Source organism: Prionailurus viverrinus, chromosome A3 (genome assembly GCF_022837055.1).
Source record: "Prionailurus viverrinus isolate Anna chromosome A3, UM_Priviv_1.0, whole genome shotgun sequence".
Taxonomy (NCBI): Eukaryota; Metazoa; Chordata; class Mammalia; order Carnivora; family Felidae; genus Prionailurus; species Prionailurus viverrinus.
Genome location: NC_062563.1, coordinates 115,689,013 through 115,709,836, shown reverse-complemented (window position 1 = coordinate 115,709,836; position 20,824 = coordinate 115,689,013). Strand labels below are relative to the sequence as shown.

Genomic DNA, 20,824 nt, shown 5'->3' with positions numbered 1-20,824 from the left:
GGTATTTATGTGTGCGGTATCTGTGAGTGTAGGAAGGGAAGTAGAGGTCACGTGCGGCACAGTAAGGTGAGTGGGTCTGAGAAAAATAGCTTATTTTCTTTGAGTCTATGGAGGGAGACTAGTACAATCTGAGGTGGGTCAGGTGTGGGCTCAGTTTCTATGTTCCCACTGTGCTCACTTTCCCACCCCAACTCTACTCTGGGAGATGGTAAAGCAGGGCTGCCACTGAGATGTCTGCTTGTTGGAAGAGATGAAGCCCCCCGCCTGCCCCCAGAGACAGACTTCCTTAACGCTTCCCTCTGAGGGTTCCCGACACACAGGCACCAAACCAGAAACCAGAGAACTGGGCTCATTCTTGTGATGAGAAGAGTGGCTTGCCTGCCACTTGTAAAACCACAGGAAGGATATAAACTCTTGGGAAATGTCTTTTTCCCCACTCCTTCACAGATGGAGCCTCAGTGGACCCAGACTCCAGAGCTGAGGAAGGGGAAGTGCTGTGAACCAGCCCTCAGAGAGCAGGTTTGAGGAAAACCAGACTCCTCAAGCCTCAGGACAAGCGGGGTATGGAACCAGGCCTGAGTCAGGCACCTTCAGCGGTCGCCCTACCTTCTCAGACTCAGGGCAGCCAAACCCCCAGTCGCCATGGGGTTGTCAAGATCCTGGCTCAGAAGTTTTCCTCCAGTGCCTTCCCTCCACTATGAAAACCATGGAGAAAGGGGCCCAGCAAGGTGGAGCATTTACTTGTGCTGTGAAACCCTACGGACCACTCAGCTTCTCTGCCTCTGGGCCTAGATCGTGACCTATTCCTGCTGCGGCAGGGACAGAGAACCTGCCTTTAATTTCTCTCCTCTTCAAAAGCACGTTGGATCAGCTCAGACTTACCCAGTCTTCCCAGGAGCCACTGGGATTCTTTTTCTTGAAGGGTTCCAGCCTTTTCAGAATGGTCTGACAAGCTTCCTAAGAACACATGCCCACACACCAGACATATCAGTCTTCCGTATTTCCTGGCCCAGGCAAAATCCCAAGGGCCTCAGCAAGGCTACCTCCAAGTAATGCTGTGCCCAAGGTGCCACTCAAAGAGTCTTGCACCCTCTTAAGAATGACTGGGTGGCTTCCACTCCAGGACCCTGCCACAGGAACTGGCATTGGCCCTTGCTGGGAGAACACCAGTTCTTAGGCTACAGAAGATGAAATATTTGAGGGAACCCAAAGGAACTGACTTCTCCCATCAAACTCCTCTGTTAATTACAACCCCTATGTGGAAAGAGAAGTAAGTTGGTGGGACCCGGCCAGCTGCAAAATCAAATTCCAATTTCAGTCCATGGTCTTGTGGCCAGTTCTAATACTGGGGAGTATGTCTTTCCAGAACGCCCCCTGGGACTCTCCAAGTCTCCTCCCCATCATATACTCATCCTTCTTGACTTTGACAGAAGTGATTGTGGCTTTTAGGCCTCTCTTTCAACTTGGTATTGGGAGGAACAGCATTCTCTTGGATAAGACAGCCAAAGGCATGGCCACAGCCAAAGAGCCTATAAGGACCATTCCAGCTTCCACCCCAGGTAGCTCTGTGGGCCCAAAGCACTTGACTGGCCCTCAGCTCTGCTGGCTCCCCAGGCTCCTTACATAGACGGCCTGTCCGTTGAGGTCAGTGCTGATGGAGGCAGCTGTGGGAGAGGTGTTAGGCACGGTGTTCGTGCTTGTCTCGCTGATGTAAATCTTAGAGGTGGGGATTTTCAGTGCTCTGCTGGCCACCTGAGAAAAGAGACAACATCACTTTCTCAGGGAAGGCTTGGCATGGGGCTTGGTTGCCTTCTCCCCAAGACAGTTTCAGGTTCACCATTACCAGCAATAAAATAATTTTATAAGCTATAAGCCTATTGAGACTGGGATGTTCTTATATCTGTCTCAATTGGAAGCAAAACTTTATGGAGTGATTTTGCTGCAAAAAAAAAAAAAATCATAAACCTAATGGTGACTAGCAGTGCTTTCTAAAGCTAACCTTGGCTTTTTGAAAAATCTACTCTGGCCAGTCCATGAGCTAAGCAGGTGTTCCAACTCTACTCCAGTTCCAATGTCCTAGCTCCTCTGTGTAGGGGAAGCCTTTATACACACAACACAGCCTCTTACACAGTGTTAGGGAAGGTCACCAAAAATATGTGACCAACCAGGGGGCTCCCCGGGGCTCAGTTGGTTAAGCGTCTGACTCCTGGTTTCAGCACAGGTCATGATCTCACAGTTCATGAGTTCAAGCCCCAAGTCAGGCTCTGCACACTGACAGTGCAGAACTCTCTCTCCCTCTCTCTTAGTCCCTCCCCTGCTCATGCTCTATCTCTCTCGAAATAAATAAATAACCTTTTATTTGTTTTAAATGTGACCACCAGTTGACCCATGAGCCTGACTCAAAGGATCAGAGGCTCCTCACCACTTCCCCTGTCCTTGGAATGTGGGTTCTGCTTGCCTTTCTGGCTCCCAGGGGCTGCTTCTATGACACAGCCTCGAGATGATGACGTGGGATTGAGAACACCTGCACAGTACCTTGGCTAAACCCAGTTGAGGCCTCTCTCCCTACAAACTTTTAAGATATGGTGGGCGGGGGTAGGGATCCATTTGTCTTGCTGCCACCCAAGGCAAGCCTCTCAGGTAAGTTCCCTTTGCATCTTAAAACTGTGACCTGCCAACCTGGGCCTCTTTTTTCTGTCTGCCTCTGCCCTCTGAGTACAGGGGCCAGTTTCAGATTACTCCCAAGAAGCTCCCGAGCAACTTGTAAACCAACACAACCCCACGGCCCTAGAATGTGGGTAACGGAAGTGGTCACCTGGCCAACCACTTTGCACAGAGGAAGACACAGAGTCTGAGAGGGGAGAAGACTTGCCCGAGGTCACACGAAAATGGGCAGCAGAGCTGGGACCGACCACAGCTGAGGCCGGCTTCCGCTTCTAAGGTGTGCCGCCACTCACTTGCTCATAGCGTCCTCCTCACATGGATGCCATGATGTCGGAGAGGACACCCCACCCCCCCATGTGCAGGCTGCTCACCTGGACCATCTTGGTGTGAAGACCTTGGCCCATCTCAGTGCCTCCATGGATCAGCAGCACAGAGCCATCTGTATACACGTGAACCAGGGCTCCTGCCTACAGGAAGAGAAGGATTCCAAACACAAAATTGGGTCAATCCTAACTCAGCCAGATGCTTGGGGCCAATATTTCTGGAGCCCAGGAAAAAGAAAACTGGAAGCAGCATTTTGGATTAAAGCCTCAGACTCGAATTAAAGCACCATGAATCTTGTGATTTAATCATGTAGCCCTTCAATAGTTCCCGAAAAATTTCCACTCTCTCTCTTTCTGTGTGTCTTCCACAGAAGGAAGGAGGTCAAATGTCTTTGTGCTCATTCTTAGATGAAGCCATAGGATCAGAAAGGCAGAGTAGCTGTCTGTAGCCCTTCAGTCAGGAAGAAGGAGACCTGAGAGTTGACCCCAGATCTCTGACTCCCGTGCTGCCCTCACTGACCTGTGACATCCTGGACAAATAGGGATATGCAAGTTCAAGTCCATTTAAACAGCAGAGAGCCCCTCCACTCTGCATTGGTACCAGCCACAATGGCCGTTCCCATGTGATAGTGCAGACAGAGGGGGAAATGGGGCCCCAGCCCAGGGGAGAGGCACAAAATTATATAAGGCAATTACCTGATTTAAAAAAGGAATAGCGAAGCTTACTCCATACTTGGTAGGAATTATGGACAACCCTCTCTTCTTCCAACAATTCTCCCTGGAGAAAAAAGGAAGATTCTCATAGAACATTTTCTATCATGGTTGTGTCAGCTCAGATGTAGTTTCAGTCAACATCTTTGTAAAGTTGGAACAAGGCATCCTTGGAGCAGCCCACATGATACTTATCATAACTGAGTTGTGCCCCAGTTGGGTAAACCAAATGAAAAAGGGGTGCAATTTGTGTTCTTCAGCTGCACTGAAGGGGGACCCAACCCTGAGCATCTGCACTTGAAAGTATCATCACTTCCTCCCAGAATGGAGCTCAGGCAGAGTCAGGGTGCCCTGGTGACCTTGGACTGTGACTGTACCATGGAAGACAGTCACTTATGACACTCACTGATGATAGTGGTAACACTTCCTCTATGCTTTCTGTTTGGTTTTCTGGGTACCTCAGTGAGGAAACAGGGCCGGTGTAAATACCCCCACTTTGCAGATGCTGAAACTGGGGCCCAAGGGGATGGAGTAACTTTAAGGTCACAGTGATAGATTCATGTTAGAGGCCACTGTATAACTGTGGTATTCTTAGTCCTCTGCTGGTGTGCCCCAACAGCAGATGAGTGTAAAAGTGAACCATATTGATGGGCTATACTGAGTGCAGGCTGTATATGCCCATCTGCCCCCAGGCTGAACAAATCATTTGAGTATCTTTAAGAAATGGCTGGGAGTGGGTCAGCAAACTCAATACCCTCAAGCACCTTACTAGCTTGGTATTCTGAGTATGGCAAATGGGCTGTGGAATATGAAACCCGTAAGAATGCCAGAATATCAGACTCCTCCCCTCCCGGTGCTTACTCGTTGAACTTGTCAACCTCCCTCTTCCGGGCATGATACTGAGAGCTTGCTAGGCATTCATCCCAGCACCTGAACAAGGTGAACCCCTCAAGCTTCTGGTTGAAGTGGGTCAGGTCCCCTTCCTTATACATGTTTTTCCTTCGCACCTTTGCAAGGAGAGAGACACTGAGGCCTTGTTGGTGGTAAGAGATGAACGGATACAACCTAAAGTTAAGGATCCAACCCCTCTCCTCTGCCCCCATGGGAAATGCCCAAGACACAAATCACTGTCCCCTCAACGTAGGTTAACCTGTGCCACCAAATTCCCAGCTTACCTCCTCTGCCGGCAGCCCACAGGTCACTGCGACTTCACTCATCCAATACTCGGCAATGAGCATTGCCTGGGGCCCCCCAAAGCCCCTGAAGGCCGTGTTGGAGGGCAGGTTGGTCTTGCATATTCGCCCAGTGCCCTGGATGTTGGGGACGTTATAACTGTTGTCCATGTGGAAGAGAGCTCGTTCCATTATCTGCAGCAGAGGAAACCAAAATGGGAGACAGCAGTGCACCGATTTCATTGGCTCCTCAAGAAAGGGATGTTGAGGGCTGCACCCATCCTTGCCTTTCCAGCCCCACTGGTCACTGCTCCTCCTCAGGCCCAAATTATTTCTTCTCTGGTACTGCAACAGACTCCTTACTGGGCTCCTGGCCTCTGTGTCTCTCCCTCCTCTAATCTCTGCCTCAAACTACAACATAAGGTCATTTCGTGTCAACCTCTTGCTTAAAAATGGCACTTAATCTCTTCGGAGTAAAGTTCATACATCTTTCAGCATGGAACTCAAGACTCTTTATGACTTTTCCCCAATATATTTTTTCCTCTCTTCTGACTACATGTTACTCTCACCTGACATGCCCGCCCTCCCCTGCACCTTTCCCATCTACTAACATCCTCATTCAGTTCCTCCCTGGGGAAGCCCTTCCCAGACTCCCCAGTTAGGACTGGTCAGTTGCCTCTATAAAAAAAGAAATTAAAAAAGCGGTGATTTTATGAATTATTTTTAATTTTTTAATGTTTATTTATTTTCTTGAGTGATAGAGAGACAGAGCACAAGTGGGGGAGGGGAAGAGAGAGGGAGACAGAATCTGAAGCAGGCTCCAGGCTCAGCTGTCAGCACAGAGCCAATGCAGGGCTCAAACTCACAGACCACGAGATCATGTCCTGAGCCAAAGTCGGACGCTTAACTGACTGAGCCACCCAGGCACCCTTGAATTCTTTTTAAAGCAGTTTCTTTTGCCATTGAAGTTGTATGGCAAGTAGTATAAAGAGTCTAATACTTCATGGAGTACATTTTTGAAACTTGCATGTCTGAAATGTCTTTCTTCTACTCTTACCCTTAACTGATGATTTGGTTATATATAGGATTCTTGGTTGGAATTAGGTTTTCCAGTTTCCCTCAACATTCTGAAGGCATTTTGGTAGTGCATTCGAGCTCTCCAGTATTGACAAATCCAATCGATGTCTTTCCAGTTCTTGGAAATAGTTGTGTTTTTCTCCTCCCTGCAAGTTGTAAAATCTTTATCTCCAGGTTTCTCCAAGTTCACAGTGATATAACTTAGCATAGTTCTATTTTCCCTCATTGTGCTTGTTACTGGATGGCTCTTTTAATCTTAAAATGTATGCCCATTAGTTTGGGGAGATGTCTTGAGTAACTTCTTGATAGTTTCCTCCTCTCTCTTGTTTCCATTCTTTCTCCCTGAAACTTCTATCGTTTGGGTCTCCTGGACTAGTCCTCGAATTTCGTTGTATTTTCTTTCCAATTTTTCTGTATTTTTTTTCTTTTGTTTGGAGAGATTTGTTGAAGTGTCTTTCAACCCTTTTGCTTTCAGAGTTTTATCTCACCAGAGTTAGTTTTTATTCTCCAAATGCTTCATGTTTATGGCCTCCTATTCTTTCTTGAAGGTGTAATAACTCATCTTCCTGATGAGGTCAATGGCAGCTTTTATTTGTTCGTTTCATTTTGGGTTTGGTTTACTTCCCCATGTTTATTCTCTCTCTCAGACAGGCTGTTTTTTGTGCCCTTGATTATTTTAGTCTTAGTCATCCTAGATGTTTTGAGTATGTCTCAATTAATTCAGTTTTTGCTTTCCCTTAGCACTCTAACTCGTACTTCTATTTCATTTTGTCTTTTATTATCTGTCTCCCCACCATACCATGAACCTCCCAGGGCAGAAACAATGCCATCTATTCTTCTTTATGTTGCCACCCTAGGCGCTCAATAAATGTTCGCTGGATTGGATTTAAAAGCTTCTAAGATCTTTGGGGACAAGCACTGTATCTTTTTCAACCTGATTTTTCCAAAACACCAAGAGGCCCAGTTTGCAAATGGTGAGAAGACTAAATGTGTTGCTTTTTTTGAGCAGTTTTTACACTGCATCTGAAGTGTGAAGTTTTATAATGGAACCAGTTAGCCCCTAGCAAGGAGGAGTGGCATGGGGAGTGGGGGCTAACAGGAACTTCTGTTTGCCCTGAAATGTCTGACTGACTTTATAAGACAATTCTACACGTTTGTACCTAGTATGGTTATAAAATTCGTATTTAAAAAAATTATAAAAAGTAATACCACAAAAGTAACTGCTAATTTCAAAATTAACAAAATTAACACAAAGTTAACACAAATTAACACAATTTCATGTCTATACAAGACTAGTATGAGAATGTTCAATGTAGCCTTATCCATAAAAGCTGAAAACTAGAAACAACTCAAAAGTCTCCTCAGTGGTGAGTAGAAAACAAAAAATGGCCTATCCATATAATGAAATATTATCAAGACAAAAGAATGAAGGACTAAGGAAACTTAAAATATTATCCTGAGGGGCGCCTGGCTGGCTCAGTCAGAGGAACGTGCGACTCTTGATCTCCGGGTTGTGAGTTTGAGCCCCACGTTGGGTGTAGAGATCACTTAAATAAATAAAACTATAAATAAATAATTGAACCTGAGAAAAAAAGTCAAACACAAAAGATTACACAGTGTATGAGTCTGTTTATATGAATAGACTACAAGAGGACAATCTATAAAGACAGAAAGTAGATTGGTGGATGTCTGGGCTGGGTAGCGGGTGAGAACAGGAGTGATGGAAGCAGATCACGTTCAGGTAATGGAAGTGTTCGAAAACTACAGTATGATGATGGTTACATAATTCTTAATATTTACTAAAAACCCTTAAATTGTATATTTCACTGAAACTGTTACCAAATAAAAGAAGAAAGAAATTCATTACTTAAAATTCAAACACCACGAAAATGTGTTACACAGAAAATGATAGTGAGTGATCCCCCCACCTTCATCCCATCTAATCACTGTTTAGCATATGTTCTTTTGGAATTTTCCATGCACATCATTATATATATATATATATATATATATATATATATATATATAATACATATATATGTGTATATATAACAGAGGTATATTTTCATTTTACAGACACATATACACAATGTCACCATAATCTGCATAAAGTTTTGTAAGTCATTTGGCTTGCTTGGCAAAATATCTGAAAAATAAGGAAGGATTTCCTTTTCTTTTTATTATTACTATGATTTTTTTTTTTTTTTGATGCAAGACTCGATCTCAGACCGTGAGATCATGACCTGAGGTGAAATCCGATGATGCTTAACTGACTGTGCCACCCAACACCCCAAAGGAAGAATTTCCAATCAGAAAAGTAATAGGATTATCTCTGTGCTTTAGAATTTAACCAGGGGTGGAGAGCCTGAAGGTGGAGACCAATGGGGAGGCAGGAAGTGAGGAGGCCTGTACCTATGGGGCTGTGGGGCCCACCCATGACCTCCCAGTCACTCCCCCAGATGCAGGTGCGCACCCTACTTACATACTGGGAGAGATCCAGGGTGTTCCCCGCATTGCTGTAATGCTCCACCTTCAGAGCCACAACCCTCCCAGTCTTCATGAAACCAACCTGATGAAAACAGGAGTGAGTTCTCGATAGCCCCTTCCTCCACCTAACCTGAGTCATCTTCTCCCACTTATGCTACCTGGAGGAAGCAGAAAGAACAAGACATCATACCGTGAAAACAAAGTCACCGGAGCTAACAGGTGAAGCAGAGAGGACCTGACATCTCTCCAGTGACGCTCCATGGGTCCTCAACCCTGGACACACCCTCTCCCCATGCTCCCCCTTTCTTCTACCTAGAACCTAGTACCACTGGCTCTGGTTCTACGAGAGGGAGTGAGGAAGCAGAAAGGGGAGAGCCGAGAAGAGAAACAGAGAGATACTGGAGATATGCCTCACACATTTTGGCCAGCAAGCCACAGCAACCAGGAATGTGCACAACAAGCAGGAATATGCTTTCACATCCCTGACCTTAGGTAGCCATCAGAACAAATTTTATAGGCCGTTTCATAAGTAAGGACCTGGGACTTTCTTCAGGTCTGCAAGAATTTGGGAAGAAGGGAAATATAATCCCTTCGGGGGAGTTCAATCATGAAACAAAACGAGAAGAGGTCACAGGGGGATGTTCAAAGCCACCTAATGGAGAGAAAGGGCTCCCAGACTGGGATCTGTCAGGTTGTACTAGTGTTTAGAGGGACAGGATGCTGGTCATCCACAGAGACTCAGCAAAGGGACCGCCACCCCTGGTCTGGTGGAGCAGGTGCCCACCCTAACAACCTGGAAGCTTTATTTCTCACTGTAAATTACAAAGTAGTCATTCTGATCTTTGCATCTGGCTATGAACACATTAGGTCATTGTGCAGGAGGGATTTATCTCAGAGCTGCGGAAAACTCATGCTTCCGACCCCGAGAGGAGAAAGACTAGGTATGGGGCAGAGAAAATTCACAAAAGGTGTAAACACCACGCTGTGACCTCACTAGGGAGGTGGCTGGCCAGCCTCACCTTTCTATTTGCTGTTGGCAGATTTAAATTTTTCTCATTGCTATTTCTTCTTTGAACTTCTACAAGTATTTGTGAAAAACATAAGAGTACATCCCAGGATCCCTGGATCTTCACCTACAGGTTTCCCAGGGAAATGGCATTCCCCTTCCGCCCCGACATAGCTCCCGACAACTAGAACCTTGTATCTGGCCAAGAAGGGATGTCTGCCACCAGTTATCAGCATGTCCTCGTCACGATCCAGCATGCAGCGCACTGGGCGGCCCGTCCTAAGGGAGGCATCAGAAGGTTAGAAGCCTGGGAGCTTCTGCAACAGCCCAGTCTTTGGGTCTCAGGGAGGAAGCAAGGGAGACTTCTTCTTCCACCTGGCGCACAAGCAGACTGGGGCTGGGTTGCTTCACTGTCTAGAAATAAAGCTGCTGGACACATGGGGAATGTAAGCATATGATGTGTGCCCTTGCCTTGAGGGCCCTCACAGCCAGGCAGGGGAGGCTAAACATGGATCCATGCATTGAACACAAAGAAACAGATGGTGTTACCCTCACCCCAATGCCCAAGAGTTCTAAAAGCAGAAGGCTATGAAAATTCAAAGCAAGGGAAATCTACTTCTAAAAGGGAAAAATCTAGAAAGCCTTCTTGGCAGAGGCATGCTTATTCTCCTTCTCTGAGCTGGCTAGGGGGACTCACTTGTATGCAGCCAGAGCCACTGCCGTGGATACCACAGTGCTCCGGGTCTCTTTCCCTCCAAAGCCTCCTCCCATTCTCTTCACCCGGACCAAAATCCGGTTTGCCGGAACCCCCAACATGTTTGCAACAAAGCTCTGTGGACAAAAGAAAAATTACTTGCACTGAACACATCATCTGGACTTACCTCACCCTGACCTAGAGTCACCCGCCCTCCACAAGCCTAATTAGTGCCGTCAATTCTGAAAGTCCTTGATTCCTGAATCCCCCTCACCTCCCCAGGCAGCCCTTGATCTCGAGGTGCTGGAGTCTAACACTCATTAGTCACTGCAGACTGAATTCAGACACTTGTTTCTAGCAAGGGGGGTCAGCGGCTGGCCACAGCAGACTTTCAGAGCCAAAGTTCATTTCATCCAGCCAAGAACTGGTGAGTTGTGGGGGTAGGACCAGCTGCCCAAAATGCTGGCCAGTACTGTCGCCTTACCAGCAATAGAGAAATGGGGAGCCGCCATATTTGAGCTGCCACAGATAATTTAGTGGTCTCTGTGGCGATCACTAAACCCATCACCCACGTTTTACAGATGAGGAGCCTGAGATCGGATATGATTTGACCAAGGCCATATCTCACTGGAAAAATAAAAACCAACTCTTATTAGATGCCATCCAAGTAGTAAACAACTAGTCATTACAACACCCTACCAGGCCCATTATATGGAAGAGGAAACGAAGAAAGGTTATGTCACAACTCAGTGACACCAGCTTGTTGGTTGATAGGGTCTGGCTCCAGGACCACTACCCTCAGATCCCCTTCTGGACCAGCCCAGATCTCCCTTTTCCCATGTCTTACATCACCAACTCCTAGTTGGCCAGAAGCTCCCCAGTGCCATGCCCAGGCCCTGGAGCTGACCCACAGGACGGTACCTGGGTCTTCGTAGTGTTCTGTGTAGACACAAAGAGCTCCATCTCCCCTGCCTCGCCTTTGGGGACAGCGATGGTGCAGTGAGTCTCCAGGTAGAAGTGCTCTTGGCCACCAATGTACAACTCGCCTGGGGAGGCAATGTGACCCCCATGGTGATCCAGAGTTTGCTGAAGGAGAGTGCACTTCCCCAGGGCCCTGGGCAGCAACCAGCTGCTCACACACTGGTACCTCTAGGTTCCCAGCAGGGGTGAAAAGGGTCTCAAAGCCTTAGCCACCTGGGGGAGCCAAATCTCCCACCCCAACAAAGAAACCAGAATGATACCAAAATGCATCAGGCATGAAGCTTTCTTTCACTGCAGACCTTCAAACTCTTTGGTAAAATTTGCAGAATGGTAAAGAAGGAATTAACAGATGTGACTGAAAAGCTAAATATGAGAGCATCTTCTGGAACGGAAGGTATCTGGCCAGTTGGAGAGATGACTCACCAGTGGCTTAGGAATACACTATGGACAATGTAGGAAACAATACCCAAAGGGATGTCACCAGCAGACGGGTGCCCCGCAGGCCCACAGGGAGGGCCAGGACCTGTAGCCACTAATTCCCCGGACAGCCTTCTAAATTTGACACACTCCCAGCTACCCAGAACCACATACACATATGTAACCTGGAGACAGGAGGTGGACATTAAGATGGCAGAGGGTCTAGGGGCACCTGGGTGGCTCAGTCAATGAAGAATTACTTCAGCTCAAGTCATGATATCCTGGTTGGTGAGTTAGAGCCCCTCGTAGGGCTCTGTGCAGACAGCTCAGAGCCTGGAGCCCGCTTCCGAATCTGTGTCTCCCTCTCTCTCTCCCCCTCCCCAGCCTATTCTCTCTCTCTCTCTCTCTCTCTCTCTCTCTCTCTCTCTCTCTCAAAAATAAATAAACATTTAAATTTTAAAAAAATGAGAGGGTCTTTCCCTGCCAACTGTCCACTATTTTGCTACAAACATCAGGAGGACTCTTCTGTTAAAAATTCACTCCTCTGCTCCAGAACTCAAGGTCCAGCTCTTGAATTTAATTCATAAACCAGGGCCAGCCCATACCCCAGGACTGTATGGCACGGCCGTACCTGAAACAATGTTGTCTGCTTCCGAAAACCCCTTCGTGAGGTTTCCTTTCTCTATCTTCAGCTCAGGCTCATAAAAGGAGTCTTTTGCTATAGCATCCTGAGGACCACAAAGACGATTCAGTGACCAGACTTTCAGGAGAAGGAAGGTCATTCCCACCAGGGGGAAGAGAGGTGGTTGCAACCACCCTCCCTCTTCTCACACAGGCATCTGTACAAGGGTCCTACACAGACTTCAAGTAAGCTTGCATGTAGCCTGGGGCCATGTGCCTCCATTTCCTCAGAGATAGTTGGACACGCTTGGATCTTGAGGAAAAGTAGAGTCCCTCAAGGAACCAACGGGAGCTGGCATTGGAAGAAGGGACCTAGTCTGGCCTCTGGCAGACTGAGTCTGAGATCATGATGGGGAAGTTTTCTGAAGACCACACAATCCTGGGGCTGAAGGGTTTACCTCTTCCTGTCTAATCGAATCCCATCTGCTGCTGGAACCCCCTCTAAAGTATCCCAGTAAAGGTGCCTCCAGGGACAGGGGGCTCACCCCTCCCCATGCAGTCCTTTCTCAGTTACCTCTATTGTGATAATGGCTGGAAGATCTTCATAGGTGATTCTCACTGCTTGAGCGGCTCTCTGGGCATGTTCTCGGGTGTCAGTGACCACAGCACCAATGATGTGCCCAATGCAAGTCACCTGGGAACCCAGCCAAACTGTTAAAGCATATAATGCAGTCCTCATGAAGCAAACGATTTTGGATTGCCCAAAAGGCGAAGGAAGTCCTTGCCCCCACAGTTTCCTTAAGGGACATTCAGGAATGCCTCTGGGGTCTTGGCATGTCTTTGTCCTACTGTTTGGGATTATGTGCTTCTTCATTGAGGGTTTAGAAGTAGTGGAACTGGACTAGGACTTGGAGATCATGAGTATCAAGATGGCAAACTTGCTTTATCTCAGGGACCAATTTCATGATTGACCGCTGGCAGCTTGTTGAGAAGTTGCCCAGGATAGACAGTGGTGATTGATTAGTCATGACGCCGTGAGCAGCAGAATGGGAGGTATGGAAACTTGATGTCTATTTGCTAACTCACATGCACTCCAACACCCTTGTTCTTCAGGTGAAGAGACGCAGACCCAGAAGGCAAGATCATGGTCTTGCCTTGGCTCATTAATAGACCATGAGTAAATCTCAGCCCCTGGCTTCCGGTTCCATATTCTTTCTAGCACCCTTCTCCCTTTGAATTTCTGTTTCCAGATTTACACCAAAAGTTTCTCAAAGGCAGCAATCATGTCTTACACTTCATCTAGATGCCCAGAAGCAGTACTTCCCAAATTCTGGTTCTCAGACTTGATAAATAAACCAGTTTTTTGTTAGATTTTCAGAACAATGATTGTCATTTTCTCACCACTTAATGATTCCATTCCTTCAGAGGCATTTTTCTTCCAAAAGTCCCCAAACATGAACCAAAAAAAAATTGTCCAACTCATCACTTTGCAATATGAGGTTTCTGACAGTAGAAAGCCATACTGTCTCTGATAGTTATCTCTTAAGGACCCAGTTGAGTTGTTAACTTAATTGATTTGTGCTCTGGTGGTTTATCCCAGCTAGTTCTCCCTAACCATTATGTTAGCAGTGGTCTTAGTGTTTCTCGAAATTTGCAAAAGCAATTTGTTCTTTTGTCAAATGGAGTCCTTGTGTCTCATAGTTGTAGGTTTTGATTCTCTCTTTCTCTTGTACATTAATAGTAAAGTGAATATGCCCTAGGCAACGCCAACTCATCTCCAATTTGCATTTGAACTGTATTAAAATTGTCATGTGCTTCCACCCTGAAAGTTTCAAAACATGTGTGTGTGCCTGTGTGTGTCAAAACTCCATATATGCTTGACAGCAATAGATGAATTTTCGTATAAGGGAATTTTCAATACACACAGTGACAGCATTGTGATTTTTATTTTCTTTTCACAAAGGAGCTATTTATCCCCTGACGAACCTAACTGGCAGTTTAAAAAATAATCACCAGTCTTGTTTTAATACCAGTTTGTCCTGGAGTCATCCTAACATGTGAAACAAGCCGCCAACAATGAAATAAACAAGTAAACACTAAGTGAAAGTTAAAAGTGCCACCAGTGGCACAAAAACAGACACATAGACCAATGGAATAGAATAGAAACTCCAGAACTAGACCCACAAACGTATGGCCAACTCATCTTTGACAAAGCAGGAAAGAACATCCAATGGAAAAAAGACAGCCTCTTTAACAAATGGTGCTGGGAGAACTGGACAGCAACATGCAGAAGGTTGAAACTAGACCACTTTCTCACACCATTCACAAAAATAAACTCAAAATGGATAAAGGACCTAAATGTGAGACAGGAAACCATCAAAACCTTAGAGGAGAAAGCAGGAAAAGACCTCTCTGACCTCAGCCGTAGCAATCTCTTACTCGACACATCCCCAAAGGCAAGGGAATTAAAAGCAAAAGTGAATTACTGGGACCTTATGAAGATAAAAAGCTTCTGCACAGCAAAGGAAACAACCAACAAAACTAAAAGGCAACCAACGGAATGGGAAAAGATATTCGCAAATGACATATCGGACAAAGGGCTAGTGTCCAAAATCTATAAAGAGCTCACCAAACTCCACACCCGAAAAACAAATAACCCAGTGAAGAAATGGGCAGAAGGCATGAATAGACACTTCTCTAAAGAAGACATCCGGATGGCCAACAGGCACGTGAAAAGATGTTCAGCGTCGCTCCTTATCAGGGAAATAGAAATCAAAACCACACTCAGATATCACCTCACGCCAGTCAGAGTGGCCAAAATGAACAAATCAGGAGACTATAGATGCTGGAGAGGATGTGGAGAAACGGGAACTCTCTTGCACTGTTGGTGGGAATGCAAATTGGTGCAACTGCTCTGGAAAGCAGTGTGGAGGTTCCTCAGAAAATTAAAAATAGACCTACCCTATGACCCAGCAATAGCACTACTAGGAATTTATCCAAGGGATACAGGAGCACTGATGCATAGTGCCACTTGTACCCCAATGTTCATAGCAGCACTCTCAACAATAGCCAAATTATGGAAAAAGCCTAAATGTCCATCAACTGATGAATGGATAAAGAAATTGTGGTTTATATACACAATGGAATTCTACGTGGCAAAGAGAAAAAATGAAATATGGCCTTTTGTAGCAACGTGGATGGAACTGGAGAGTGTGATGCTAAGTGAAATAAGCCATACAGAGAAAGACAGATACCATACGGTTTCACTCTTATGTGGATCCTGAGAAACTTAACAGGAACCCATGGGGGAGGGGAAGGGAAAAAAAAAAAGAGGTTAGAGTGGGAGAGAGCCAAAGCATAAGAGACTGTTAAAAACTGAGAACAAACTGAGGGTTGATGGGGGGTGGGAGGGAGGAGAGGGTGGGTGATGGGTATTGAGGAGGGCACCTTTTGGGATGAGCACTGGGTGTTGTATGGAAATCAATTTGTCAATAAATTTCATATAAAAAAAAAAAAGTGCCACCAGACCGATTCCATCCCTGTACTGATCGCCCTGCACGATGAAGGCCACAGTATGTACCAATGTGTAACCTTTTTAAGATTAGGGATTTGGAGGAATGAGCACAAACTAAAACTCACGTGCCCATTCCACTAACTTCATATCTAAAAACAAAATCCAACACATACCTTATCCTTTGCAAACACCATTTCATCATTACCAATTCCAGTTATATTATTCCCGGGAACATCATCAGCAGAGATAAAGCAGACAAACCCTGGCACCTTCTGAGCTTCTGAAGTATCTATGGACCTGCAAGAATGAGCACAGTGAGGGGCCCAGGTGGGAAACTGAAGCAGAAGACCCACCACCAACTGGATACCACTGTCCTCATGTTGATTTTTCCTCCACTCAAATTCCTTCCTTCTCCATCCACTAGTCTATGCTATCCTTTCCAGATTCTCTATTCTATCCTATCCTACATTCCATAGGCTATCCTACCCTATCCTATTCTGCAAACGCTCATGAAATACGTACCCTGTGAAGGCCACCATGCTGAGTGCTGCGGAGAACAGAAAATGAACAGGACAGGCCCACCCCCATGGACCTTCTACTACGGAACCACATCACAGTGAGTAGCATTTACTCTTGAGAGCTCCAGCTCACACCCACATCACAGCTAACACCCACACAGAATCAGCACTTTTGGGCCCTTGCTGCACCAGGACCGAATGTCCCTGAACATCGTCACACAGCCAAATTTGCCTCCCCACCTTCATGAAGCTATCCCAGAAGAGCAGGGCAGCCCGGCCATCATCAGCCTCGAGAGGGAGAACACCTGGAGACTCTTTCACTAATAACAGTCTCAACTATGTTCTGCTCACTCTGGCCCAGGCGCCCAAGAGGAGATAGAGCAGAGGCACCTCACAGAAAGGTATGGAAACCACTCTGAAGAGCCAAGCAACTTCCAACAGGCAAACCTCACCAGAGCCCAGAACGTCATCATCATTATCCTCCTTCTACATTTGGGACAACTCAGGCTCAGGGAAATTGAGCAGCTTTTCCAAGTCACCCAGCCAGAGAGCAACGTAGGTGGGATTAGGACTGAGGTTAGGTTATGAAGAGCCAAAGCCAGGTCCTCGCTTCTTTCCAAGTGCACGCAGCCGGGAAAGCCCAGGTCATTGCCATTACTACAGAGCCCCCCACCCTCCTCCATCCATTCACACATCGCTCAGATGGAGCAAAGAACATAGACAATGTGGATCATGGCCAGTGTGGTCAGTGTGGGCTCAAGACAAGGATAAAGCAAATGAATTTACCCTAGATATGGCAACCACATCATCTGAAACAGTTTTTTTCAGAGAACTCAAAGACTTTGGGAAGATGGTGGCGTAAGAGGACGGACGCTGGGATCACCACACGTCCTGCTGATCACTTAGATTCCACCTACACCTGCCTCAATAACGCAGAACCTCCAGAAGACTAGCAGAACGGAGTCTCCAGAGCCAAGTGCAGACAAGAGGCCCACGGAAGAGGGTAGGAAGGGCGGAGAGGTGGTGCACACTCCACGGACTGGCGGGAGGGAGCTGGGTCAGAGGGGTGGCCCGCCAGCCAAGCAGAGCCCCCAAGTCTGGCTTGCAAAAGTAGAGGGGCCGGATGGAGTGTGTTCAGACAGCAAGCAGGACTTGACATCTGTAAGATTATAAGCTAACAGCTCTGCTCAGAGAACAGGAGGGCTGGAGGACAACGGGAGGGAGAGTTGTTGAGCCACGGATGACAGAGCTCAGCTTGGCAGGGAACAAAGGCGTTCGCCAGTGCCATCTCCCTCTCCCATCCCCCAGCCAAAATCCCAAAGGGAACCAGTTCCTGCCAGGGAACTTGCTTGCACCGCACAAACACCCAACTCTGTGCTTCTGCAGATCCATCCCTCCGGTGGGTCTGACTCCCTCCCGGTACCGCAGGGCCCCTCCTGAAGTGGAACTCCAAGGAAAAGTGAACCTGAGCCTGCCCCTCCCGCCCCTGTGCACCTTGCTGATCCACCCCAGCTAATACGCCAGATCCCCAGCACAACAAGCCTGGCAGTGTGCAAGTAGCCCAGATGGGCCACGCCACCCCAAGTGAATCCCGCCCGTAGGAGAGGGGAGGAGAAGGCACACACCAGTCTGACTGTGGCCCCAGCGGTGGGCTGGGGGCAGACATCAGGTCTTCGGCCCCGCCCACCAACACAAGTTATTCAAGACAGCACTGGGGAAGTGCCCCGCAACCCGCACCACTGCAGGGACCTCCAAAATGACTAAACAGAAGAATTCCCCTCAGAAAAACATCCAGGAAATAACAACAGCTAACGAATTGATCAAAAACGATTTAAACAATATAACAGAAACTGAATTTAGAATAATAGTCATAAAATTAATCTCTGGGCTTGAAAACAGTATAAAGGACAGCAGAGAATCTCTTGCTACAGAGATCAAGGGACTGAAGAACAGCCAGGAGGAGCTAAAAAATGCTATCAATGAGCTGCAAAATAAAATGGAGACAACTATGGATTGAAGAGGCAGAGGAGAGAATAGGTGAACTAGAAGATAAAATTATGGAAAAAGAAGAAGCTGAGAAAAAGAGAGATAAAAAAATCCAGGAGTATGAGGGGGAAACTAGAGAACTAAGTGATAAACTAAAGAGAAATAATATATGCATAATTGGTATTCCAGAGGAGGAAGAGAGAGGGAAAGGTGCTGAAGGGGTACTTGAAGAAATAATAGCTGAGAACTTCCCAGATCTGGGGAAGGAAAAAGGCAGTGAAATCCAAGAGGCACAGAGAACTCCCTTCAGACGTAACTTGAATCGATCTTCTGCACGACATATCATAGTTATCATAGTGAAACTGGCAAAATACAAGGATAAAGAGAAATTCTGAAAGCAGCTAGAGATAAACGTGCTCTAACATATAAAGGGAGACCTATAAGACTCGTGACCGATCGGGGCGCCTGGGTGGCGCAGTCGGTTAAGCGTCCGACTTCAGTCAGGTCACGATCTTGCAGTCCATGAGTTTGAGCCCCGCGTCAGGCTCTGGGCTGATGGCTCAGAGTCTGGAGCCTGTTTCCGATTCTGTGTCTCCCTCTCTCTCTGCCCCTCCCCCATTCATGCTCTGTCTCTCTCTGTCCCAAAAATAAATAAAAAGTTGAAAAAAAAAAAAAGACTCATGACCGATCTCTCTACTGATATTTGGCAGGCCAGAAAGGAATGGCAGGAGATCTTCAATGTGATAAACAGAAAAAATATAAAGCCGAGAATCCTTTTTCCAGCAAGTCTGCCATTTAGAATAGAAGGAGAGATAAAGGTCTTCCCAAACAAACAAAAACTGAAGGAATTCGTCACCACTAAACCAGCCCTACAAGAGATCCTAAGGGGGATCCTGTGAGACAAAGTACCAGAGACATCGCTACAAGCATGAAACCTACAGACATCACAATGACTCTAAACCCATATCTTTCTATAATAACATTGAATGTAAATGGACTAAATGCACCAACCAAAAGACATAGGGTATCAGAATGGATAAAGAAACAAGACCCATCTATTTGCTGTCTACAAGAGACTCATTCTAGACCTGAGGACACCTTCCGACTGAGAGTGAGGGGATGGAGAACTATTTATCATGCTACTGGAAGTCAAAAGAAAGCTGGAGTAGCCATACTTATATCAGACAAACCAGACTTTAAATTAAAGGCTGTAACAAGAGATGAAGAAGGGTATTATATAAAAATCACAGGGTCTATCCGTCAGGAAGAGCTAACAATTATAAATGTTTATGCACCGAATACAGGGGCCCCCAAATACATAAAACAATTACTCACAAACATAAGCAACCTTATTCATAAGAATGTGGTAATTGCAGGGGATTTTAATACTCCACTTACAACAATGGATAGATCATCTAGACAGAATCAACAAAGAAACAAGGGCCCTGAATGATACATTGGATCAGATGGACTTCACAGATATATTTAGAACGCTGAATCCCAAAGCAACAGAATATACTTTCTTCTCGAGTGCACATGGAACATTCTCCAAGATAGATCACATACTGGGTCACAAAACAGCCCTTCATAAGTATACAAGAATTGAAATCATACCATGTATACTCTCAGACCACAATGCTATGAAGCTTGAAATCAACGACAGGAAAAAGTCTGGAAAACCTCCAAAAGCATGGAGGTTAAAGAACACCCTACTCAAGAATGAATGGGTCAACCAGGCAATTAGAGAAGACATTATAAAAAATATATGGAAACAGGGGCGCCTGGGTGGCGCAGTCGGTTAAGCGTCTGACTTCAGCCAGGTCACGATCTCGCGGTCCGTGAGTTCGAGCCCCGCGTCGGGCTCTGGGCTGATGCCTCAGAGCCTGGAGCCTGTTTCCGATTCTGTGTCTCCCTCTCTCTCTGCCCTTCCCCCGTTCATGCTCTGTCTCTCTCTGTCCCAAAAATAAATAAACATTGAAAAAAAATTAAAAAAAAATATGGAAACAAATGAAAAGGAAAATACAACAATCCAAACACTTTGGGATGCAGTGAAGGCAGTCCTGAGAGGAAAATACATTGAAATCCAGGCCTATCTCAAGAAACAAGAAAAATCCCAAATACAAAATCTAACAGCACACCTAATCGAAATAGAAGCAGAACAGCAAAGACAGCCTAAACCCAGCAGAAGAAGAGAAATAATAAAGATCAGAGCAGAAATAAACAATGTAGAATCTAAAAAAACTGTAGAGCAGATCAATGAAACCAAGTGTTGGTTTTTTGAAAAAATTAAAAAAAAATTGATAAACCTCTAGCCATGCTTCTCAAAAAGAAAAGGGAGATGACCCAAATAGATAAAATCATGAATGAAAATGGAATTATTACAACCAATCCCTCAGTGATACAAGCAATTATCAGGGAATACTATGAAAACTTATATGCCAACAAATGGGACAACCTGGAAGAAATGGACAAATTCCTAAACACCCACACACTTCCAAAACTCAATCAGGAGGAAATAGAAAGCTTGAATACACCCATAACCAGGGAAGAAATTGAATCAGTCATCAAAAATCTCCCAACAAATAAGAGTCCAGGACCAGATGGCTTCCCAGGGGAGTTCTACCAGACGTTTAAAGCAGAGATAATACCTATC

The 20,824-nt window shown here is 46.0% G+C and overlaps 1 protein-coding gene across 7 annotated transcripts in view; it reads right to left on the bottom strand.

Moving 5' to 3' along the window:
• LOC125162181 (xanthine dehydrogenase/oxidase-like) overlaps positions 1–20,824 on the bottom strand; it is a 64,871-nt gene that overhangs the window by 7,145 nt on the left and 36,902 nt on the right. For all 7 annotated transcript variants that reach the window (XM_047852873.1, XM_047852874.1, XM_047852871.1 and 4 more), the window contains 13 exons: positions 15,841–15,964; positions 12,728–12,847; positions 12,164–12,260; positions 11,056–11,180; positions 10,138–10,271; positions 9,632–9,719; positions 8,430–8,516; positions 4,874–5,065; positions 4,560–4,705; positions 3,684–3,765; positions 3,036–3,131; positions 1,624–1,752; positions 883–957 (listed from right to left, as the gene is read on the bottom strand). In XM_047852873.1, the coding sequence (XP_047708829.1) occupies positions 883–957; positions 1,624–1,752; positions 3,036–3,131; positions 3,684–3,765; positions 4,560–4,705; positions 4,874–5,065; positions 8,430–8,516; positions 9,632–9,719; positions 10,138–10,271; positions 11,056–11,180; positions 12,164–12,260; positions 12,728–12,847; positions 15,841–15,964 (1,495 nt within the window). The remainder of the gene's footprint in view (positions 1–882; positions 958–1,623; positions 1,753–3,035; positions 3,132–3,683; positions 3,766–4,559; positions 4,706–4,873; positions 5,066–8,429; positions 8,517–9,631; positions 9,720–10,137; positions 10,272–11,055; positions 11,181–12,163; positions 12,261–12,727; positions 12,848–15,840; positions 15,965–20,824) is intronic.